Consider the following 26086-nt stretch of genomic DNA (forward strand, 5'->3'; position numbering starts at 1 on the left):
AGACAATGACACATTCTCTCACCTAGTGTTGACACTCTAACATTATTCATGTCTCTCATTTGTAGGTCCACATTCAAGTCCACTTGTGAACCTCAAAAACCGAGTTGTGTGAGGTATGTAGAACCTCACATCTGATAAATAAGGGCATCCAATGGGGCTTTATAGGTCTTAGGTTGACTTCACCTGATTTAAGGTTTTAGGTTGGATGTACCGGTTCTTTCACCCTCAATACTTGGGGTCATATGCTAGCAGCACATCATGTCAAGGTCCAAGAAAAAGAATTAGACCCACATGTTTTGGGGTGTGTTACAGGGCTACCTAAATAGTTTAATTATTCCTTCTTTAGCAAACTAGATGAAGCAATTCACGCTCTTCAAAAAGTTAATGGAACATGCATTATTGTTTATGTTTGAACTGCATAAAGCTGCCCCGGGGGGTGTACCACAATCAGAACAGTAGAAGACCTCTGCTTAGTAACTCATAGTGGAGTAACTGGGAGATCATCTCAAGGTATGGGGTTGTAGAGGAAGGTAGTGAGAAAGATGCAATCTTGAGAGCGTAGAAATTGGGAAGTTTATTCTTGTATTGGACATCCAAGTGGCAGAGGTTGTTAGTTGCGGGTTGCAAATTTCTGTTTCTGCTTCTGGTCACCTCGTTTTTGCCTTGCCATTTCTGTCTAACTCATTATCAGGTTGTAATTGCGGTGTTTTATTTTCTGACATCAGCTTTTGCCCACGGTAGAAACGAACCAGTTGATAACTTTATTTCCAATTTAGACACGTTCTTTAAGATACATGATGCAATAGCATGCACATTACAACTGATGGGAATTCTTTCATATATTGTGTGCTTCTGCACCTTTGGGTTAGTCCTTTTGTACTCTCTGGTTTAGCAGATAAAATTCTAGTCCTTTTGTACTAATACTAGGAATACATACTTCCATTTTTATGTATAATAAAAGGATTACATTCTCCCATCCAAATTGATCTCCTTACCTCCTTAATATGAATTGGAGAATTTATCCATATTATACCTGTGGAGAGAGCTACTACAGTAAATTTTTAACCTATGTTAGGTAAAATATTTATCAAATAGTTTTTTAACTGTTGAAATGGAAAAAAGCTTGTGCTACTGTTAAATCTTGGTATTTGCAGACACACCATTGCAAATTACTGTCTCTTCAAGATTGAATTGCTAGGATAGTGTAGGGTAGATTTTGAATCTAACTACTGTGATAGCGATTTGACTCAATTTGTCTAGCAGTTCTGTTAGTTCTGCAAAATCTCAGCACTACATCATTCATTAATCTCTTTTTGCAATATGTGCTTGTTTCTCTTCACAATCTTATTGAACACGACGACCATCACTTGAGTCTAGATATCAATCCCACTAAACTGTGTGCGCCCTGGTGAAGCACTGGAAAATGATCTTGAACTTTTTGATATTGGTTTGACATAATTACTGAATGTTTAGTGCGAGCTTTTCTTGTGAGAGATATATGTCAGCAAGTGTCTATTTAGGCCACACTCAAGGTGTGTAACAGGCAGGGTTTCTCCAAACATCAGGGAATTTGAAATTTACATCTTGTGCATCAATTATTGTCAATTTGCTGATGCATGTTGACCAGATATTTTCTGTCTATTAATGCTACTTCAGACCTCTATTTTATCTTACTCGATGTTACAACATTGATATAGAATCTTTGGACTAGTCTGCAAATGGAAGTCGCACAATATATAAACAGTGATGTTCGTGGAGTGCCACTACATAATATGCAATCTTCTAAACCGTTGAGTGGTTTCACTCAACGTCTTAAAGGAAAGCAGGGACGATTCCGTGGAAATCTCTCAGGAAAGCGTGTGGAATATACTGGCCGAACTGTTATATCTCCTGATCCAAATTTGAAAATTACAGAGGTCTGACACGGAACTAGTGTTTGATCGATATCAATCATTAAATTTCACTATGAAGGGAGAATCACAAATACATATGCAGGTTGCTGTTCCAATACTGATGGCTCAAATTTTAACATATCCTGAGCGAGTCTCTCAGCACAATATAGAGAAGTTGAGGCAATGTGTTCGTAATGGACCAAATAAGTATCCTGGTGCGAAGTTTATCAGGCATCCTGATGGAACTGAGATGTAAGACCTGTACTTTTTCAACCCTTCCTGTAAATCACATGCCTAAATCTTCTAAAGTCTATCTTAATTGTATAATGCAGATCGTTGATGTTCTCTTCTAGAAAGCGTCATGCTGATGAATTGAAATTTGATTATATTGTTGATCGACATCTAGAAGATGGAGATATAATCCTGTTTAACAGACAGCCAAGTCTGCATAGAATGTCAATCATGTCTCATCGGGTGACTATTATTTTGATAAAAAATGCGTGAATGAATATTTTGCTGACTCATGTCCATGTAGTGGAGCCTTTGGATCATTCGGTCTTCAAATTATAATTTTTCATTTTTTCTGGCAGGCGAGGATAATGCCATGGCGCACATTGAGATTTAATGAATCTGTATGTAACCCTTATAATGCTGATTTTGATGGTGATGAGATGAATATGCATGTGCCACAAACAGAGGAGGCGAGGACAGAGGCTCTTATGTTAATGGGGGTAAGTTTACTCTTTCCGCTCATCTTTACTTGACATATGTGAATAACAAGTAAAATGGTAGTGTTTTGAGTTAGCTATACAAGTGTTTGAAATTATAGTAATGTGTGAAAGAGAAGTCCAGTTGAGAAAGTCCGCATCCTAGTTCATTGTGAGGTAAACATTTGATGTGTTGGGGAAACTGTCAACCTTTGGGGTGGACTACTACAGAACTATGGTCAATACTATCCAATCAATACAAAATCTATTTTGTGTAATATTTTCACTTTTATCAAATTTAAAAGAAACAATTTGCTTGGTATAGTCTTCAATTTTATTATTTTTTATATACTTTATAAAGTACTCCCTCCATTTCACTTTATGTGGCAAAGTTAGGAGTACAATTGTCAAAGTAATTGATTTTCGGCGTTAATTCGAACATAGATTCATTAATTTTTGGAATTAAAGTTACATATTTGAAAACTACATTAAAAATACTATAAGTCATAATAGTAATAATTCAAAACATTTAAGAGAAGCATGTTTAGCTAGCAACCTCTTTGACTCCCTAAATGGTAAGGTTGCCACATAAATTGGACTAGAGTAGTATAGACTCTGGGAAGAGCCAAAATTACAGATTCAATATGGGATGGCTTAATATATTCGAGGGGTATGCCGGTTTGGGTGTTTTCTGTTGCATTTATGCAGCGTAGAGTCTACTGCTTAAGGTCATCTATTTGAAAGATGGATGTGATGTAGTTTGCTTTGCCTTTTCCCTTTTCCAAAGCGAGGAAACTTTTCTTTTTCCCCTTTCTACTTGATCTCTTTGCGATTAATACTCTCCTTTCCTGTCAGAAATAAAATATAGATTGCTGCTTCCATTGTCAATAGTGTTTGTCTGTCTGAAAGGTCCATTGGCATATCAGAATGGCGTCTTCTTAAAATCATGACGAAATCCCTACCTGCTTATTAGCTGTAGTTATTTAATAGAATCTATAGAGGCATATGTTACAAGATTGAGGGGAGGGATTTGGGTTGCTTCTTAATTATTCCAGTGCATCTTCTCTTCTGTTCCCTTATTTGAGATTTTTGCTTAAGGCTTTCCAAGCGAGGTCAAGGTTTCCTCATCTATGCTTTACTAATATTACATTTTGGTTTGGAAGTTTCTGAAAGTTACAACAGGAAACCTGAAAAGCAGATCTTCCAAACTCCCATCTTTTTAATGATATCTTGTTGCAAAAATGTGGCAGAAATTGTGTCAGTCTGTCCTCTTAACTGTGACCAAAATAGGCTGTGAAGAAATATCGAACTTGTCTTTATTTGTTTCCATGTTAGTTTTCTCCTTTATGTGTTTGTGATGAAAATGCAGGTTCAAAACAATTTATGCACTCCGAAGAGTGGAGAAATTTTGGTTGCTTCGACCCAGGATTTTCTGACGTCTTCCTTTCTCATTACGAGGAAGGACACATTCTATAATCGTGCTTCCTTTTCACTTATTTGCTCATATATGGGCGACGCAATGGATCCTACAGATTTACCAACTCCAGCATTTATTAAGGTTTGGTTAAGCCTCGAAAGAGTGTGTGAACGTTTACTTCCGTTTGTTGCCTGATTGATGACGTTCTCGTTTTCGAATAATTCTCTTTTCTATGATCCTCTTTCTATTCCTCTATGTGCTCCTTTCATGTCTTTAACTATCTTGATGATTGGTCAGGCAGACATAAGGCTTTACAAGCCGGTGAAGTGTTCAGGCAGGACTTTGAAAAATCCAAAAGTAGCAATTGCACAGATTCAACATTTGAACTACAGTGGTTATCAAGAATAAATCACTTTCTGGGAAAGTGCATTTCACAAATGTTAAGCATATGTGAACCTGCATTTTTACATTATGGCAACAACCTTTTAGGGATTTGCTGGTTATGGAGCTTTTGTACCCACACCATAAGCTGATATCCACTTTTTATCTTTTGCAAGTATGTGTTGGCACCTCTTTCCATCTGTTAGTAAAGATGAGGCCTTTGTTAAAAACGGAATACTCTGGAATTAGTTATTTATGGTCCTGTGTCTCATGAGGGCATGTCGGTGGCGGAATTTGTTGGTGAAATAGTCCACATATGACCATACTTTCTTTCCCCCTAATGCTCTCTCTCTCACATAGATAATGTTAGGCCAAGTCGTAGATAAGTGTGTAATTGAGAGGAAGAAAAGGGAACAGGGGTTATCGGGGATGTTGTTCTGGAGGGAGGTGCCTACGGAAAGGATGAGGGAAGTTAAGTTGCTTCAACAATTTCTTTCCTTATTTTCTTTATATCCTTTTGTTTATTTTATTCTTAGGCAACATAGAGTAAGTGAAGAGGGTTGTTCCCTAATAAAGGAAACTATTAGTGTCATTTGACCCGTTATTGTGTTAATACTGCTAAAATTGAAAAAGTATCATTTGATTGAATTTTTGATCTTAGAAGCCTTTTGGCCTGTCATCTTTCTTCCTAGATATTTGATTTGAACTGGAATATGGATATTAACACTAACTAAAATCATTGCACACTCCCTTCTTATTAGTGTCATTTGACCCTTTTTTGTGTTAATACTGCTAAAATTGAAAAAGTATCATTTGATTGAATTTTTTATCTTAGAAGCCTTTTGGCCTGTAATCTTTCTTCCTAGATATTTGATTTGAACTGGAATATGGATATTAACACCAACTAAAATCATTGCACACTCCCTTCTTTTTTTATTAGTTGGTGGTATTTATTGAGTTCTTTTTCATCTTAACTTTTTACTCTTGTATTTTTCAAGCCTGTTTGAAAACACTTTTCTTGAGCCGAGGGTGTTATTGGAAACAACCTCTACTTCACCCAAGGTAGGGGTAAGGCCTGCGTACATCCCACCCTCCCCAAACCCCATTTATGGGATTAAATGTATGTTGTTGTTGGTATTTATTGAGTTCTGTTTCCATCTTTTTTTGAAATGCTGAAGCCAGTAGAATTTACTGCTTGTCTTTTCTTTGGATCTTCAATTGACTGAGGTGGCCTTTTACAGCCGGTTGAGCTTTGGACTGGGAAACAACTCTTCCATATGCTACTGCGTCCGTATTCAAAGATGAGAGTCTATGTAAATCTAACAGTCACAGAAAAGAGTTACAGTGGGAAAGGGGAGACAATGTGCCCAAGTGATGGATTTGTTTATTTCCGTAATAGCGAACTGATCAGCGGGCAGCTCGGGAAGGCTACACTAGGTCAGTTTACCTTAGTGCCCCCCTGGTTGAAATTGACAAGATTTTTTTCTTATTTACTAAATAATTTGGTTCTGTTGATGGTACATGTGGAATTTCATGCGTGGGAAGAAACTTTATTGGTTTGAACTTAGTATTCATTTAAATGTTCAAACAAATGCCTTCATGGGAAATACACAGCACAATTTCAAGTTCTTTTTCGTTCCATTGCATCTGGGGTGAAGTATGTTGGAGAAACTTTGCGATGCAGTGAGGAAAGAGATGAAAAAAAAATAGTAATATGACAAAAGTTAGTAAAAAATCTTCTTTTGGGGAGAAAAATGTGGACAAAGTGAAACAAGCTGGGTTGAAAATTTTAGTATAGTAGTACCACAATGGAGTGGGCGTGACCATGGTGGGGAAACTCCCCTAACCCACTCTGTACTTATCTCTAATTTATGATATTTCAATATATTTGCTCGTGAAATTGGATCTTTTGGTGCCTTCGCCTGCAAATCACTTCATCTTCTTGATCCAATCAAATGCTCATAGGTCGCTTGGTAGAATGGTAGTACCTTAGACATTGTCCCAAGATTTAAAATTATATGGGTGATTAGATTATAGATAATTCTATTTTTATGAATCTTTTTTCGGGGACATGTGAATTGTTTTACAACATATTAAATTGCTAATGCCTTGGGCTAAACTTCAGCTCCTACTTACATTTAAAAACAAATTTTAGGTAAGTTTTCTTTACCAGTCATTTTCCATCACATGTATCCTATGGGTCGGTCATCATTAAGTTCACCATACGGGATAAAAATTGCTCTAACCTAAATTTATAGGGATCCCAAAGATGACTTAAGAAACCATCAGGATTACCCTCAAAAACTCCAATTGTATCTTTCCGGATTCCTACATTTTAAGTTTATCATCATCGTACATGTAATGAATGGCCTCAAGGTTTCAAAAAATTTATTTCTTCATAACAAAACAAGGTTGGAATTTCTGGGAACTCCAGGAAATATGTAACAGGATGTTCCTATAGATGTTGTTGGTCTTTGATGTACCTTTCTGTACCTTCTTGGTACTTCTTTTAATAAAAGATAATGTGAGTCTTTTTCTGAAAAAAAGGAGGGAAAATAATTTTCCTCTAGTATCTTGTAAATATTAACTTTTTCTACAAGGAAGGGGTTTTAGAGATATGAAGAATATCTATATTCAATGTTACATTGTTAGGGAAGCAGTTATAGATATTCACCCAGGAGGAGAAGAACGAAGAAGGGTGATAATCATTATCTATAGAGGAGCAAATGGTTTATTGGAGAGGCAACGGAATTGTATGGAGTGGGTGTGTCAAAAGGGATTGTGTAGGGAAGAAATTGGTTCTCGGAGCAAATATGATATACCATTAATAATGGTGAAAGAGTACCTTTTTGACAGGACTCGTAGTGGGAAAAAAAGCCCTGAAAGAGGCGCTCGTGTAGGTGGTTAGCATGGAAATTATATTGGAAAATTTTCATGGAGGGCTAGGGGGGAATCGTTTTGGGAGATTACTACTAGAGGGCTCTCTGGTATTATGAATAGGAGGAGGTGAAGGAGTTCCTAAATAAGCTTTATGAATGGCCAGTAGGGGTAGGGATTGAAAGGTAGACATGAAGATGATGGGGAAAGGGATGAAGACTTTAAAATTAAAAAAAATTGTACTTGGAGATTGGAAGAAAGCGTGAAACACCTAGGCACCATTTTCCTTTGTTCTGCATAAGGAATAACTAGAAAAAAATAAGAAAGTTGTTTACATAAGGAGTATAAAAAGAATCAAGAAACAGTTCGCCTTCTAATGTGTTGCAGGTTCACTGTTCAGCTAAGAAATTTTCAATGCTTAATATTTGTAGAAAATTGGCTACGAAGAATGATGGCTGAAAGAACCATACCGCTATGTATATTCCGGAACAATAAAATAAGGTTGTTTGAAATAGCATGAGGATGTAAGAAGTATAATAAGTCTTCGTTACTTATGTATAGATGAATTTAGGTAGTTCTATATGATTGTTGAGCTACTTACGCACTTTACTTTTACACCATCTTGATATTATATTAATGAAATATTATTTACTTATCCAAAAATAAAGAATATAAGGAAGAACCGATTTTGAAGAAAATCTATGAAGGGTAAGAAAAGATCAGGCAAGTAGGAAAAAAGTAACTACAACTGCTTTGGGAGGAAAAATAGCACTAGTAAGATTAAGGAAATAGTCAAAGAAGGATAAAATATGAAAATAATCCGGAGTAGGGGGTTTCTTTTGTCATGAGGGAGCAAGGCACAAGAGGGACAAGTCTTCTCATCATGGACGTGGGGTGGAAGGGAGATAACCAAAATGATGCTGATGCAAAGGTGATTGGACAAGGTGTTGGAGGGTTTGGGGGGAGTGGACAGGAGATGGTGAAGAATGAGAAACCATATCAGGGATAGGGGCAATAAATGGTAAAATTAGTTGCCTTTTTCCCTTTAACATTTCATCATCAGAATGGTTTCTTAGGACCTAATCTTATGGGATGTAATCCCGATATAATTTGAAGATGTGATTTTAGTTTGATTAATTGATAGAGCTTTCATTGGATTGCAAAAGTACTTGAAGAAATATTCAAACTCCCTGTGTATGGCTAGACTGGATAAGATCTTTATATACGGGGATTGTCTCTTTGTTATAAACTCCTTATTGCTTTCACCATATTATTTGCCTAGAACATGCTTGCTCGATCTTCTTTAGTACTCCTCAATGTAAGATTATAGTACTTGGAGGTTAGGGCCTTTTTATCTTTAAAAAAAGTGAATTTGGCATTTTGGATTTAACACCTTTTGTTTGATCACAGCAAACGACCATTCATAATGGCGAATTAGCAATTTGTATACTCCCGCATTTATCTAGTCTTCAATCTTGGCCAAACCTACCATCCTTTTTCATGCATCTTGTTGTTCTCTTAAAATCTTTTGCATCCCAGGAGAAAGAGGTCATTCAAAGGGAAAAGAGAAAGACCCAAGTCATGGGATGTAGCCTCATTAGGTCTTATGTGGGTTGTGTGGAGAGGGAGGTATAGGAGAACATTTGAAGGGGTTAAGAATGATTTTTGTACATGCAAGGAATAGCCTCTTGTCTATAGTTCCTTTTTGGTGCACCCATGAGGTTCTTTTTTGTACATATGAGTGGGCGACTTTCGTAGAGAATCATATGTTGGTGTAGGTTTCTCTATTTTTTGTTATACGTCTTGTAAACGAGGGTTCCCAAACATTAATAAAATAATTTACCTTATAAAAAAGGAGATCATTCATATATTACTGGTAAGCACGTGAAATGTCTTTCTTATGTTGTTTCAACTTTCAACATCTCATATCTGATTATGTTGAATTGACTTCTTTATTTTGTTTGGAAAAGGGCCTAAAATACCCTTGAACTATTGAAAATGGTACAAAACTACCCTCCGTCCACCTATTAGCTCTCAAATACCCCCAACGTTTACCTTTAGGTCCCATATTACCCTTATTTTTAAGAGAAAAGTGTCAAAAACACGCCTAAACTATCCATTTTTTTGAGTTTTATACCTAAACTATCACTTCTCAGTTTGAGAAACATACCTCAGTGGTGTGTGTAATACACTCTCTATTTTTTCAATTTTTTTTCCCACATGGCTAAAATATTCTATATTGATAAAAATTAAATAACTATTAATATTAGGTAAAAGTTAAAACTAAAGTATTTCCATCCCCAAAAAAAGAAATTATTTTTTTAAAAAAACGAAATTATTTTTTAAAAAAGTTATTTTTCTCACTCATATGTGTGTATCTAACACAAAACGAGAAAAAAATTAGAAGCGAAGGATTAGGTGTGGCAGAGTAGAATTTTTTTTAAAAAAATATATAAAAATAATATCTAAATTATCATTTGAAGGGGGAGGGGGAAGATGAAATAAGAAATTTTTTAAAAACTTTTATAAAAGAAATTTAGAAAATAAAAATAAAACAAAAAAATTTGGGAGGGGGGGGGGAGTATGGTGAGAAAAAGTGGAGTGGGGTAATACAAATATTTTATATTTTCTTTGAGGGTGGGATAGTAATATTTTGATATTTAATTTTAACTAATTCTAAGAATTTATTAATCTTTGTCTAGGTGGAATATTTTGTCTATGTGGAGTGTGATGTGGCAAGTTTTTTAAAATGAAAGAGAGTGTACACCACACACCATGGTGAGAGTGGAATAAAAGAGAGAGGTGTGTTTCTTAAACTAAGAAGTGATAGTTTATGTATGAAACTCAAACATGGATAGTATATTTGTGCGAAATATAGGAGAAAAATATTCTTGAATTGTGTATTTACATTATTACATTGAGACCCTATTTATAGACACTAGATTAGACTCCTTTTCCATCTAGGACACTACAATACAATCCTTTTCTAAGTAGGATTCTATATACTATTTCTATTCCTATTCCTTTTCTAAGTAGGATTGTATATATTATTCTTGTTCCTATTCCTATTCTAGCAACATTAAATTACAGTAACTTGCAATTCTGATATCTCAATACATGGATGGTACATTTTATTTTTGGTTGCTGAATCAATTGCTCCTTAAGATGCAAAACCTACTAGTGAGAAGTTATGTTTTGTAGCTACAGATAATAAATATAATGCACTGTATAAATTACGGTAAATTGCAGTTTTATTGTCCCAGTACATGCATATAGTAAATTCTATTTTGTGCAGCAATCACCAAGTGCTCCTTAGTCCAAGATTTATTAGTAACAAATCATATTCTTTAGCTACAGACAGCAAATTGCGTTGGCAAAATTGTTTCGTTATTAAACATTGTTAAACTAACATAGGTATCTTGTGCGTTTATTGTCTGTCGTTGTTTATTTTTCAGTCTAATGCCTCCACGGATGTTGCTCCGGTAGAGACTGCGGTTGTAGTTCCATCTGAGCATCAGCCTTTGGTGCCATTAAATTAGCATAACGGATGAGTGTAAGGTAGTGTTTTCTGAGATTGTGGCTGAAATGTTGAAATGGAAGGGTTTGAAGATGAAGTCAAATGTCGGGAAGGAAAGGTTTTGTTTTGGGCGGATGGTTTAAATGAAATTGGGGCGCGTCTGATTTGGGAATGGGTGGGTTTCTAAATTAATTTAGGTTAATTATAAGGTGACCAATAGATAATTGCCATGTCATTAATGAATTTATCAATTGTGTTTAAATGGGGGACCGTTAAAACTAAGTGTAATATAAGGGTAATATGGGACCTAAAGGTAAACGTCGGGGGTATTTGAGAGCTAATAGGTGGATGGAGGATACTTTTGTACCATTTCAATAGTTCAAGGGTATCTTAGACCCTTCTCCATATTTTGTTTTGATATGAGAAGAATGTAAAAGGACACCTTATGTACTAATGTTACAGGTAGCACAGCACATCCTTAATCTTTTCTTGGGCTCTTTGATTGATTATATTGGAAGTTCTCATGTGTATTGGTCCTTTTGACTTATGGTCTGTTCTTTTTGGATTTTAAGACCGTAAGAAACAATGAGATAACAGTACTTGTTATTTGTGAGAGATGACAACAGGAAATGGAAATAAGGATGGTCTCTACTCTGTTCTGTTGAGAGACTACAAGTCCCATGCTGCTGCAACATGCATGAATCGGCTTGCAAAGTTGAGGTGCGTTAGTTAGATTCAGATCAGCCATTTACTTCTGCATTTGTTGTCAACTGAAGGTTCTTTTTTAAGCTCATTAAAGGAGTATACTTCCTTAAGACTTTTGGATGAAATAAATGATTAGTGGCTTTCAATTTTTCATGGACTCGGTATTAATGCCACACACTTTATGTCCTTATTACTTGGAGATGGTTCTGCTTGGAATTGATTTTTTTTTTCTTGTTGCCATTTGGTTACAGTAGGCGAAGGAAAATTTTGTCCCCTTAAGTGATTTTTGACTATTTAAGCTTTCTAAAATCTTTTCCTCTGATATTGGATGCCATAGTTATTCTGATTGCAAATTGACTATTCTAGCACTAAGTTCATATGCAATTGGTATTTTTGAATTTTCAGATTGTATGCTCACTTCAAAGAAGCACACACTTTCAGTTCTCTCTTTTCGCTTCAAGCACCATGGACCTTGTCGTTTTGTTGCGCATTTCATTTTTTCAAAAACACTGACTTTTCACTTTTCATATCTTGCTAGTGCTCGGTGGATTGGAAATCATGGATTTTCCATAGGGATTGATGATGTCACACCTGGGGAAAACTTAGTTAAGCAAAAACAAGGAGAGATTCATCGAAATTACAAGAAATGTGAAGATTATATTAAACAATTTAATGAAGGAAAGCTTGCTGTGCAACCCGGCTGTGATGCTGCGCAGACTCTGGAGGCTGAAGTGACTATGTCGTTGAATAAAGTTCGTGACGACATAGGAAAAGTAAGAACTATGTATCTTTTCATTTACTGCTAGTTTCTCTAAAAATCTTCACCTGTAGGGCTTGTATCTATCCAAGACAGGTTTATTGCTTGTAAACTCTTTTGTGCTAGTAGAACCTTCCTATCTCCGATCTCTTCCTAGCTCCCCTGACAGATATAAGGAAGGAAAACATGGATAATGTGAGCTTAGCCACAATCTTCAAAAATTTAACACTTCAAGGCTAAGTGCTAAACTTGTGAACTTAGAACAGTAATCATAGAAGGAAAAGAGACACTCTTGGCTGTTGACGGAATTGCTGATCATGTAATAGCAACTCGAATGGAACACCAGAAGCCAATTTGCATAAACCATACCTGATGACGTAAGAGTTGTAAAGTGTAAGGAAACCTGTATGCACCAAAACCGTCAACCCAGGGGCCCAGTTTAAACATAATTCTCAAGAGAAGCCTCTTATAAATCTACTGTCCTAAGAGCTTATGTTTCCCTTGTTTATTTGCACCTCTTTGCCACAGCCTTCTTTCAGATTGTTGTCGATTCACTGCATTAGATTCTTAACCTCGTCTGGCTACCAAGGGACTTCCATCTTTCCCTAACATCTTATGCTATTCAGGTTCAGATACTCATTTTCCCTTAACTTTGTATTATTTGCACTTGTAGTACGCTTCCCTCTATAATCTTTGATGGCCAGTTATGGAAGAATAGCCCTTTTCCAGCTTCTAAAGTTCAATTACAGATTGTTTTCAACTGTTGATTATAGTCTTAGTAGCCCTTTCTTTTCATTTTCCATCTTCATTGTGCATTGCCTGAATTCTCTTTAATTGTTCTCATAACCAGTCTAAATCTTCTAGTTAAATCCTGATCTCCCTGACATTGCCAAGTCCCCTCTCGATAAGTAAAAGGAAATTCCCTATCCAAGTTGTCATTTTTTTGTTCAAGTTTCTTCTGCTCAATCTGAGGAATATTGAAGCCATGAAACCTCGATTTATAGAATATGATGGAGAGTTTGGTGCATTCAAACTCATTTTAGAAAATATCTGCTTTGTGCTTATTTGAATTTGGGGTTGGGGGCCATTGGAACAAACCCTTGCCAAATAGCGTAAACCATTTTAAGATATCTTTAAATTGGCCAATTATATGTGTATTCTTACATTATATTCTTCTCCTTCACCTGGAGAAAAGAGAGCCCAGCCAGTGACAGTGACAACTTGTAATGAGAATCTTCTCTAAAGCAAGTTGTTGTTTTATGGTCCCACCAATCTTTGGAAAAAATAAACTGCGTGGTCATTTGGCATCTAATTCTGAGAGTTAGAAGACATGCTTCTTCGAAGTCTCTTTCTTTGCTCTTGAACCTTTCTCCCAGAAGTATAGGTTTTGTGATGTTTAAGAATTTATTTTCAAATCACATTTTGATTCGGGAAGGTGGAACAAATTTGCCTGAATATCAATTTTTTGACAGATTTGTATGAAAGCACTAGACTGGAGGAATAGTCCTCTAATCATGTCACAGTGTGGTTCAAAAGGATCCCCAATTAACATAAGCCAGATGATTGCATGTGTTGGTCAGCAGTCTGTTGGCGGACGTCGTGCTCCTGATGGATTCATAGATCGAAGTCTTCCGCATTTTCCCTTCAAATCAAAGTTTCCAGCTGTGAGTACATAATGCTACATTTTAGTTTTTTTTGTTATGCACTGGATTGTTAGTCATTCGCTCTTTGACAAGAGCTCAAGGTCTTTCCTTATACACCTACCCAACCTGTATTAGTAGTAGGTGGGGTCTCCGAGAGCATCCTCCTTTTCCTGCCCTAACTGTGTAAACCTTCTTTACTTTCTTCTTTGTATTAATCTTCTCAATTAAATTAATTTAGCTGCATCAATGAATTGTTGCCATACAGTTATGATGGTTCCGTATCTAAATCTTCAGTAATGCACCTTCATCTATAGTTATTCCACCGCACGTTACAGGTGTTTCTCATTCTCATTGATGGTTGTATTTGTACTATTAAATGATTGCCTGAATGATAGTGGTAGTGACCATTTGTCTGTCTATTCCACCAGTGCAATTTCACAACTGCCCACTCATTGACTATTGGTCTATCTATTCATTCATTCCTGCATGCTTCTTGTATATTGTAGTAACTTTGAATTGTCTGAAGAAAAACGGAATGAACTGGTAACCTGTAAAAGTGGATAAATGTGATGCTTTTGAACGCATAATGTTGATTCTGAAATTTGACATAGGAACATCTTCTGTGATGGTTGCCATCTGTTGTGGGGAGAACATCATTTCCTTGGAGGCGGAGACATCCTAGGAACTAGGCACATTTATAGTGTTCTGCAATTGGAGTAGATGGGATCTCCATGTTACAGCTGTTTCTACAATGAGATTCCAGATTATGTCTTTTGATAAGCCACTGCGTGTAGGTTTGAGTGGTATTGCGGTGCACACGTTTGGTTCCAGTTTTTTTTGGGAAGGAAGGGGACAACTTGAGAAATGGTTGGCTTACTTAGGTTAAGTATTAATGATGTTAAAAATAGAGAGAAGCAGCAGATACTTTGATGGTTTTGATTGATTTATGAATGTAAGACACCTATTTATTGTTGTCGGACCAAGACTTCCAACTTCTTTGTAGTTTTCCTGCAAGACATTCCTTTTCAGATTTGATCTTTCCTTATTTTTATTCAATCATTTAATTAAGTGATTGGTTAAAAAGTGAGATATAATGGAGAGAAGAATCTACTTCTTTGGTTGGAATAGATTATATGACATTACATAGAACATTAATGACACAGAAGCTTGGTATGAGTGGGCTGAGAGAAGGGAAAATACTTTTTTTTCTTTGTAGTGGTAACTAGAGAAGGGAAAATACTTTGTTATGCAAGGCAGTGAGTAGGAAGGTTCTTTTAGGGTTGTGTCGACCACATCACAAAGCTCTAGATGGTCCAGGCAATTATTACAAGAGATGCAACAGGTAAGGGATGCCATGAAAAATATGAGGATAAGAAAAGCTTGAGGTCCAGATGGTATCACCATAGAGGGTTGGAAGCGTCTTGGTCAGGTTGGAGTGGGATGACTTACCAAGCTAATATAATGCTATATTGAGAAGTGATAGGATGATGGGTGAGTGGAGTAAGAGTTACCATTGTTTCAATTTATAAAACCAAAGGAGACACTAGAAGTTGTGCAAACTGTCGTGGTAGTGAACTTATGATTCATACAATGTAATCAATGTTTGCCAAAAGTGAAAGCTCTAAAATGCGCTCGAGGTCTATTGGTGCTTTAAGCTCAAAGCAGAGTTGAAGTGTGAGCCTTAGTAAAGGAAGTGCAATGAAGGAAACAATAAAAATATATATGCAATTCAAGAAAAAATAATAAATTCATTCATAATGTTTCCCTCAACAATTAGTACACTTATTTGCCAATTATATTTGTTATTTAGTACCGCTCGGCTCAGATAAAACTCATGGGCAATGAGGCACACACCTTAGGTCCTTGTCTACACTAAAGCTCAACTTAATCTAGGTGAAGGGCGTCTTAAATGGAGCCTTTGATAAATACTCAATGAAACTCTAGGAGCGAGTGATAGAGCGTATATACTTAGGGACTCTACAAGAGTGACAAAGAACCAATTTGGATTTATGCTTGGTAGATCTACAACAAAGGCTTTATTTTTGCTAAGGAGATTGATGGAATTTTATTGCGAGAGGAAGAAAGATCTGCCCGTGGTGTTCTTCCTTTTTTCCTTTCTTTTCTTCTCATTTTTTATTCAACTTTGGTCCCCAGACCCCACTTGTGGGATTTCAATGGGTATGTTGTTGTTGTTGTTGTTTGTTCCAAATATCTTCATCTTCATATCACTTAATTCCTACACAGCAAAATATAATATTAAGCACAAAGTAATGTAATCAATACTCAAAAGACGATTAAAAGTACTAAAAGTGAGGAAAATAATGACCAAATATATGCATTTTTGTCCGAACATCACCACCCCACATATGTGTATGTAAATATTGTATGAACAACGTATATGGATGTATATACATCTCTGATACAAAGTTATACATCATATATATATATACACACACACAATATCGGTACGTTACATATACATTGCATATAATGCGATCATTTTTGTTGAAAAAACTTTTTGTCACCTGTACAGTTTCATAAGAAGCCCTTAAAGCACTTGTTTTAAGCCAAATTATAACAAAAATAAGCCAAAAGCTATAAGTTAGGATTTTCATTTTGTTGTAAACGAGGATAGTTAAATGATATTGAATCAGTAATAATGTCTTATAGATGCCCTACAAGAATGGGATGGGGGATACAACTTCAATTTGTGGGAATCTGGCTACTGATGTACATACTTTTGGAGCACTTTAAATATTCTAAACTTTAATTTCTAGCCCTTAAAACATTTTAGTAGATTACTCCAAATTGTTTGTTAGGTTTCAAAAGACTAAAAGTTCCATTTCTTTATTTCCGTCAAATTTTGTGGGATTAAATAACATTATGTCTACTCTTCCAACCTCTTACACCCCAACCAAAACTAAAATCTTAGTTTGATTCTGTTTTGTGTAAGTTGGTTTTACCTTCTAAAATGGTTCATTCAGATTCATCAATTGCAGTTATTTCCTTAAAGAAGAGATGCTTAGAGTAATTATTGCAGTGACTTATGTGCTCAATTTTAGAAAATGCATGTATTTACCCTTATGGAGTGCTGAGTACAGTTCTGTTTGTGATCCCAGGCTAAAGGATTTGTAGCTCATTCCTTTTTTGACGGTTTGTCAGCAACTGAGTTCTTTTTTCACACAATGGGAGGAAGAGAAGGCCTTGTTGATACGGCGGTACGGATCTCCTCTTTCGGCTTATTTGTTGTTGGTATTATTTATTTCTCGTTCGGACATAATATATGTGTACCTGAATTCTTCATTTGTCTGCTTGACTACTTCTATCTAACCAGTAGGATATGAGTGTGGGGTACTTCGTGTAGGTTCTTTGAGGTACACCAAAAATTGACAGACAAACTGCTTATACCCGTCCCGTATCGTATACTTAACACACCCGTATCAAATATGAAAGTGCATGTAACATAGGATTCTATAGATTCTTGTTGATGTCTTTCTTTGAAGTATAAGGCTAAAGTTTTGTCGGTGTTGGATGTTCATCCATTTTGATCGCTACAGGTTAAAACTGCCGACACTGGATACATGTCTCGTCGTCTTATGAAAGCTTTAGAGGACCTTGCTGTTTATTATGACAGCACTGTACGAAATGCTAGCGCATGTATAGTTCAGTTCATTTATGGCGATGATGGCATGGATCCTTCTCAGATGGAAGAGAAAAAAGGACGTCCTCTAAATTTTAGCAGATTATTTATGAAGATTAAGGTATGAACTTCAATTTTAATAAAACCTAATAAAAAATCAAATTTCAACAGTCTTGTGATGAAGGTTAGAAAATTTTGATAATTATTTTCTATTTATAGGCAACATGTCCTCCTGGAGGTGCGAAGAGTTTGTCTTACTCAGAAATCTGCGAAATAGTCAATGAAAGGCTCTCATATCATGATATGAGTCCTGAAGGGGGGTGCTCAGAGGCATTCCGTGCTTCGCTGTCTGATTTTTTGATTAAAAATTTAGCTGAAACCTTGAAAAATTTACGGGAATCCCTATTATTGGGTGAAGAGAAGCATGCAGGGGATGGCCATGGATATCTTGAAAACATTGCGTTAAACATATCTGGTATTACTAAGAAGCAACTACAGGTAAATAACTTCAGAAGTTCCTTTTTGCTTGTGCAGAGGATTTTCTGGTTAATTGCTTGCTCCAACTATTAAGTGGTTTACTGACAAAACTGCATACAACAATTAAGTTGCTACTTGATTTACTTTTCCTTCAATTTTTATTGGTTATGCTTCAAGATATGAAGTTCTGTTATAATATGTTGTCATTGAGGACCATGCAAATTAGTTATTCAGAAGTGACTTATTATTTTGATGGGAGTTCAATATGACATGTTTTCTATTACTGCTAAATTCTTATTGGTACTATATTACTGCATAGATGTTTTCCGGTTGACAAAATAAAAATATAATTAAATAGCAAGGACAAGCAAGATTTAAATCTTTGTTGCTCCTTAGTGGAAACTTCATATAGTTCGATCTATACACTATATGTGGCAGTGAATTTTTATTTGCATCCCACTCGAATGATAAAAATCTCCTTCCGTTTCAATTTGTTTGTCCGACTTTTCTTTTTAGTCCTTTTCAAAGAGAATGCCTCTTTCCTTTTTTGGCAACTCTTAATTTCAACTTTGCACATGACATGTTTAAGACCACAAGATTGAAGGACATTTTAATACATTCTACATAGCTTTAGTAAGACCACAAGATTCAAAAGGCTTATTTATTCTCTTAGGGGTCGTTTGGTAGAGTGTATTGACAAAAATAATGCATGCATTAACTTGGTGTATTAATAGTATCTTGTTTGTTACACTTTTTCATGCTATGTATAACTAATGCAAGCACTCTATTGTGTATTAAGGTGTGTATTACTAATACCATGGATTTCTAAGTATTAGTAATGCAAGGAAATTTAATGCATGCATTAGCATGTTAAAGACCCAATTGCCCCTCAATTTATTTATTTTTACATCTTTTCCACCATATTTGTGGAGTGTATCTTTGTAAAAAAAAATTTAAAAAATTATGCAATACATGTTATTTTTAATACACCAAGCCAAACAATGCATAAGAATATCTCTTCATAGTTAATGCAAGCATAACTAATACAAGCATAACTAATACACTCTATTTAGCATTATTCTTATACACCCTACTAAATGACCCCTTAAACTATAGTTTCAAAATCATTTTTTTTAGAAGTTTTATGTGCTCATGAATGATGAAAAATGTAGTATGTGCAATGGAATATGAAAGTTCTACACATTAAAATACAGACATTGTAAAGGAGAGACAATTTTGATTATCGAGAAGAATTGTGCATAGCACCAAATGAGACAAAGAAAGTAACTTATTTTCAATCAAAAGTTTAGCAAATTTATTGGTCAGAAGTATGTAACAAGCTATCTTGCTTAATCGTGAATGCTGAAATTCAAGATTAGCTGGATCATGGGAGTAATTATTTGATGATATGTAATCCTAAACAATTAGATCTTATTTGTTTTCTATTTCAGAAAATGTTCCTCTTTTTAATGAATTTGTATTTTGGTTTCAATTTTGAAAAAAGTAAGTTCTGCCATTGAAAAAAAAAATCAAAGTTCAAATTTAATAGGAAAATGAATATGAATTGCACCCAAGGGTGTGGCCTAGTGACCAATGAAGTGGGATTGAGAATCATGAAGTTTCGTTTCAAATCCTAGCGGAGGCAAAAATACTAGGTGATTTGTTCCCATTTGTTCAAACCTTAGTGGACAGAGTTACCTAATACTTGTGTTGGTGGGAGGTAGCAAGTACCTTGTGGAACATGAATATGAATTCTTCAAATTTGAAAGTTATATACCACAACCTGTTTAGTTGAAGTGTGTCAAATATTTAGGGAAGTCCAAGAATAGAAAGAGTGACGTGTAAATTTGAGCAAAGAGATTATTTCATTGATTTTGATGTGCCACATTTGCTTCAAACTATCTTACATTGCACCTGTTTCGTCAGTATTTTAATATCCTAGCTCCCTTCATGTAATAAAACGAGAATGTTTTCCTATATGAACTGTTGTGCTAATCAAAGTCATTTAAATTGGAAACACAGGGGATTCTATGTTATCCCCAGTAGTATGACTAAATAAAGCTATAGTATGTAAAATAGACATGAAATCTGTCTGGTACGAGAATTACTAGTAGTACTTCATTGAGGAAATAATTTCAATGGGAAATTAGGAAAAAAAGGGGAAAAAAGAAACTAAGGGATAACATTTTCTACTTATATTAAAAGAAAAAGATAAATTGTTTAATTTTCTCCAGAATCATAAAGTTACTAATAGCATTGTGCATATCTGTGGATTTTTAATATTCCTTGCTTGTTTGTAGGTGTTCCTCAACACGTGCATCTCTCGGTATCACCTAAAAAGACTAGAAGCTGGAACTGCAATTGGTGCAATTGGAGCTCAGAGTATTGGGGAACCTGGGACACAGATGACACTGAAAACCTTTCACTTTGCTGGAGTTGCAAGCATGAGTATCCTTGTTTATTTGGAACTTAAGTTTACATCATCAAAATGGTTTTTGGCTGGTCTAACTGACCTTTTATCATATTATCCTGTTTCTTTAACTCTTTGGTAGATGTTACACTTGGAGTTCCTCGAATAAAAGAAATCATAAATGCAGCAAAAAAGATCACTACTCCTATTATTACTGCAAAACTTCTGTCTGCTGCTAATTTAACTGCAGCAAGGATGATTAAAGCCCGTATTGAAAAAACTCTTTTGGGGCAGGTAAATTGCTTGTATTTACGAAATTTACAAAGCTCTCATAATGGCATTGAACTAAGTTCATTGTGAATACAACATTTATTTCCTATGCAGGTGGCTAAGAGTATAAAGATTGTGTTGGCATCTCGATTGGCATCAATTGCTATTTCACTTGATATGGAGACAATTCAGGTGTCACAACTGTGTATTGATGCTTATACTGTCAAGCAATCAATTTTGCGGACGTCAAAAATAAAATTGAAGGAACATGTGAGATAAGTTGTGTTTCTGTTTCTGCTTCTTATCAATCAATGACATCTTGTTGAGTGAAACTTCTATTTTCTGCAGCAAGTAAAAGTTCTGAATCCCAGGAAGCTGGAAGTTTTTCCTCAGGCTGATAAAGATAAACTGCATTTTGAACTGCACCGGCTGAAAAATATGCTGCCTGCTGTTGTTGTGAAGGTATGACAAGCATCAAGATTTAATTTTAATTAAATCTGTGGGTTTTCAGTTCAGAATTGATTATTCTGTTTTATCTGAACTACTCTGTTGACGTACATTTGTAAATCTTCTTGGGATGTCAGGGTATTACTACAGTTCAAAGGGCTGTGGTGAACAGAGAACAACAAAAAGATCGTAAAAATGATGTCAAAGGGGAAACATATGAGTTGCTTGTTGAAGGGTAAGTTTTATGTACACCTTCTTCCACATTCTATATCATTAGGTTGTGCTCAGTTTGGTGTAGCAAGCCTGTAATTTTCTACATTATTCCTATATGAATTTAATAGCTCATAACTTATTTGTCTTTTATGGTAGAGATTCAAAAGTTATCTCACTTTCACATGCCTTATTCTGTATTTTTTACGTTACAAAATATAACTTAAGAGGGCTAATTAAGTTATCGAAAGCATTGCACTGATCTAGCGAATTCAACACCCCTTTATCAAACAGTTGCTTAAAAGTGAAGTAGAATGGAACTTGGTCAAATCTTAGTCCTTGTAACCTCCTTCTCGGACAAATTGTTTACGGAACGATGGCATTCATGCTCGGATGTGGGTTCATATTCTCATTGGTGGTCCAAGACCATGTACGGTCAAGGTCTGTCCATGAGCATGAGGTCAAGTTTAAACACGTCCTACTTGGGCAAGGATAGACTCAGACCGAAAATGATCCCCCACCCCACCCCCACCCAAATTTGATTATCTTCAATTATTTATATCTGTATTTCTCAATAGAATAATTATTTATAACTGTAACATTAAATATTTGTCTAATCTTGTATGTACCTGTCACGACCCAAAAACTGAGGTCATGATGACACACATCTCAAAACCCAATCTGATGTGTAACCCTAAAAATAAAACTCATACAAGACTTCCAAAGGGGAAAGTGATGCCACGATTTAAATAAAAAGAAAAAAAATAATGAAGAAATTATCCCAAAACCTGGTGTCATAAGTATAAAGAGCATCTAATACAAGGTTCGAATCTGAAGATACAACATAAGTCTCTGAATGATACAAAAGACTGAAAAATAAAGATAGACTAGTGACGATCCGAATTCTGGGACCTCACCACTAATCTGAGAATACACAATCCGCTAGAATATTAACTGCCACGTGGGGTACCCCGACTAGTATCTGCATCAAAAAGGGACACAGAAGTAGGGGTGAGTACAATTCACATGTACTCAGTAGGTTTTAGCTGACTGAGTATAAGGAATTAATCAAACCTATGAAATAAACTAAGGAACGCTTCCACCTGCATACAGAAAAGTCTCACTTCGGCATCGGTGCCGCCAGTTTATATATATAGTGGCACGAGTAAAGTAAACCCATAATAACAACTCATAATCACAATTAATCAAATAATTCAAGCAGCACAAATGTCAATGCAATGCAATATGATGATGCAATGATGTGGTGGTACGGTGGAATCAAGACTGTCGCACAGCCTGTCGTATACACCTGCCGAGCTGTGCTACCAAGCAGGACCCATGGGGGTCTCGCAGACCATATACCTCAATCACAATATCTCATTATCCTTGCCACCTTCTCGTGGTCAAGGGATCACAATGCATCCACTACCCTGCCAGAAAACTACCTCGGTTAGGGACTCAAGATACAAAGGTTGGGATCACAATGCATCCATTACCCTACCGGAAAACTGCCTCGGTCAGGGACTCAAGATACAAAGGTTTAAAGGTGTTTCATTTTCTTTCTCAAAAAGAATTTTCATATTTCTCAACTTCCCATGTTTCATGATGTGATGAATGAAGATGAATGCATCAAAACACATATGCATGGAAGTAATAATCAACTCACATGTGGTATAATGTTCAAAGTTCTCAAAACTTAACCTACACATGATATTCACCCTCAATAAATAGTAACGGGAAGAACACACTTTCATTTAAATATTCACCCCTTTCTCAACAATATTTCAATACTCAAGTATGCTCAAAACCCCCAACTCATTCTCTCAGGCGGCATCACAAGTCAAATAATATACTCAAGCCTCTCTCTTAGGCAAATCATAATTCACATGCTCTCAAAGCAAATAAGATAACAAATAAGGCCCCCACACGGGCTATGTAATACAAATAAACCCCGTCACGGCAACACATTAATAAATAAGCCTCCACACGGACATCATAATATATATAGCATTCTCAACTCATACTACAACCCCATCCCAAAGTCTATAACATATGAATGATTAATTACCCCATCTCAATCTCAAAGAAAGATAGCCAAACCTACCTCAATTGCCGAAATCGCACTCGAATACCTCCACCGGACAAGCAACTCTCGAATTCAGCGTCCGGAATGACAACCCACTATCAACAATGAAACATACACGTCACAAGGAGTCCAATGACACCCATATTGATAGGTATGGTCCAAAAATTAACTATTTTCGAAAAGGGTCAAATCTGGAAATTTATTGAACAATCCCATTCTATTGGTAATAAGGAACTCATGGTTGAAAAACCCATAAAAATAGAGCTCAAAACGAGTTGGAAATCACAATTTTCCTTAAATTCGGATTAGGGAAGAAACAAAGATTTTTGGGGTTTGAAACTAAAATTTAAGAGTTAAAATCGTCAAAAACTTAATGAAAAAGGAAGGTTTTAGGTCAAAAATCACTTACCCAACACTTTGCCTCGAAAATCTCTTCTCAAATCACCTCAAGGAGTTCAAGAACTCAAACAAATGATGAAAAATATTGAAATGGGAAGAAAGGGGCATTTTCTGCCCAAAAAGTTACTGTTCACGCGTGTTACTGTTCACACGTTTTTGTACAAATTTTTGAAAATCACCCTCAAGGTCATTACAGTACCAAAATAAATTGGTATTCATTTGCAAAAATAATCTATATAACTAGTCAATGGCTACAAACACATTAAATCTAGTAAAGCTGTTTTGTTTGTTATCTTTTATTCTTTGCGAGCTACAATTGCATCCTATGTGTGCTTATTAATGATTTTAGACATAATCTCAATATCATAATAATACATCAAACTAATTGAAATATTAAATGCAATTATGATGTATAATATATATGAAAAGAGGAGTCAAGTTGACCTTCCCTCTCATCTCAGGGTGAAGCAAGGAGTTGTTTACAATACAGTCTGTATTTTATGTCTATGCTTGCAGCATATGGCTGTCACCTAGCCTATCTAGATGTTTTAGTTGTTAGAAAGGGAGAACAGTGTAAAATATTTATATATCAATTTAGATCTGTAACTTTTCGACAATCAAATAAAGAACAACTTCGAAATCATCTTTTTAATCGGAAAACAAGGTATTAATGGAACAATTTTTTTTCCAGAAATGGAACAATTTTACACACAAGAACATGAGTTGGAGCTTTTAAGACCAGTTTGTTGCGGTTAGATCATCTAAAAAATTAAAAGGATTTTAAAAACGTGCAGAAAATCTGTATTTTATGGTCTCATTGAGAGTTTAATTGGTAGACTAGCGACTCATATAATCAAAATGATATTGTCAAAATAATGTTGTCTCATATAGCTTTTAGGACCCTGTGAAGAAATGTACAAGAGAATTACAATCCTACTCTATGGTGTTGGTTTTCAATTGTCAGCAAGTTGGGCTTTTGGTTTTCATCTCTGGAATTTCATGCTCCAATGAGTTGTTGCTATAAAATAGAACTTCTACATCTTACCTGCTCTTTCCTTTCTGTAGGACCGGTCTCCTTGCCGTAATGGGCATTGAAGGAGTTGATGGACGTAATACAAAGAGCAATCATATAATGGAGGTGCAGCAAACTCTAGGCATTGAAGCATCAAGGGTCTCTATAATTGATGAAATTAATTATACCATGTCAAGTCATGGAATGACAATAGACTTGCGGCACATGATGCTTCTTGCAGATCTGATGACATATAAGGTACTTCTCCTGGAATATTCCTCATCCAAAAACATGTTGGATGCCTTTAATATCCAAATATCAAGCTTAATTGACATTCTTTGTCACTATCATAGGGTGAAGTCCTGGGAATAACTAGACATGGTGTCCAGAAAATGAAAGATAGCGTACTGATGCTAGCTTCATTTGAGAAGACAACCGACCACCTGTTTAATGCATCTGTAAATGGAAGGGATGATAAGATAGAAGGAGTAACCGAATGTATCATCATGGGCATACCAATGACGATAGGCACTGGGATGTTTAAACTTCGGCAACGGTATTTGTTTGACACTTAGCATGACATTTTATTCTTTAACCTTAATAATATCCTCTATGTGCGTCGTAATTATTTGAATAAGCTAACACATTGGAAGCTACAGAAAGGAAAACTGATTAGTCTGTGGAGCTTTCAAGGTCTTATTGCTAGATCAGGGAATCAGTATTCTGAGAATGGTTTCTTTTCGTTAGAACAATTAAATATTGGCATATCTTTGCATCCGGCTGATGCAGGACGAGAAGGGAGGTGGAATGGGAGAAAATTAGAGAAGTAGGAGAATGAGAGAAGAATAAAATAGGAACACAGAGATATCACCAAAACCTATTTGTTAAGTCATTCTTTTTTCGAGTTAATGAAACAAAACAAATAAAATAATTAAGCCTTATTCTGGTAGGAATTTCTAAACAAGTAAAAACTCTTAAGACTATTAGAACTCCATACCTTTGTAAAATATTAAATACCTCAACCTAATAGATAAGATCTTATCTCAAGCTAAAAGATAACATCTTTAACTAACAGGTGGAGAAATAGAGTGTAGGAGGTGGTTCATTTGGCACTCATTATGACCGTAGAAATAGAGTGTAGGAGGTGGTTCATTTGGCACTCATTAGGACCGTATGGAGAGAGAACCTGTTGTTTAAAGGAGTCGAAACAGTTCATGAATCTCTATATACTTTTAACAT

General features: G+C 35.7%; 1 protein-coding gene across 1 annotated transcript in view; it reads left to right on the forward strand.

Moving 5' to 3' along the window:
* The window catches only part of LOC129904254 (DNA-directed RNA polymerase III subunit 1-like), a 45077-nt gene that overhangs the window by 17213 nt on the left and 1778 nt on the right, over positions 1 to 26086 (forward strand). The window contains exons 8-26 of the mRNA XM_055979796.1: positions 1698 to 1916; positions 1996 to 2144; positions 2225 to 2366; positions 2483 to 2623; positions 3969 to 4157; positions 5639 to 5834; positions 11418 to 11511; positions 12035 to 12269; positions 13726 to 13917; positions 17016 to 17114; positions 17454 to 17657; positions 17756 to 18034; positions 20314 to 20461; positions 20566 to 20717; positions 20808 to 20963; positions 21042 to 21155; positions 21278 to 21375; positions 24901 to 25105; positions 25201 to 25403. Coding sequence (XP_055835771.1) covers positions 1698 to 1916; positions 1996 to 2144; positions 2225 to 2366; positions 2483 to 2623; positions 3969 to 4157; positions 5639 to 5834; positions 11418 to 11511; positions 12035 to 12269; positions 13726 to 13917; positions 17016 to 17114; positions 17454 to 17657; positions 17756 to 18034; positions 20314 to 20461; positions 20566 to 20717; positions 20808 to 20963; positions 21042 to 21155; positions 21278 to 21375; positions 24901 to 25105; positions 25201 to 25403 — 3215 coding nt within the window. The remainder of the gene's footprint in view (positions 1 to 1697; positions 1917 to 1995; positions 2145 to 2224; positions 2367 to 2482; positions 2624 to 3968; positions 4158 to 5638; positions 5835 to 11417; positions 11512 to 12034; positions 12270 to 13725; positions 13918 to 17015; positions 17115 to 17453; positions 17658 to 17755; positions 18035 to 20313; positions 20462 to 20565; positions 20718 to 20807; positions 20964 to 21041; positions 21156 to 21277; positions 21376 to 24900; positions 25106 to 25200; positions 25404 to 26086) is intronic.

The sequence above is a fragment of the Solanum dulcamara genome, chromosome 9 (genome assembly GCF_947179165.1).
Source record: "Solanum dulcamara chromosome 9, daSolDulc1.2, whole genome shotgun sequence".
NCBI classification, from domain to species: Eukaryota; Viridiplantae; Streptophyta; class Magnoliopsida; order Solanales; family Solanaceae; genus Solanum; species Solanum dulcamara.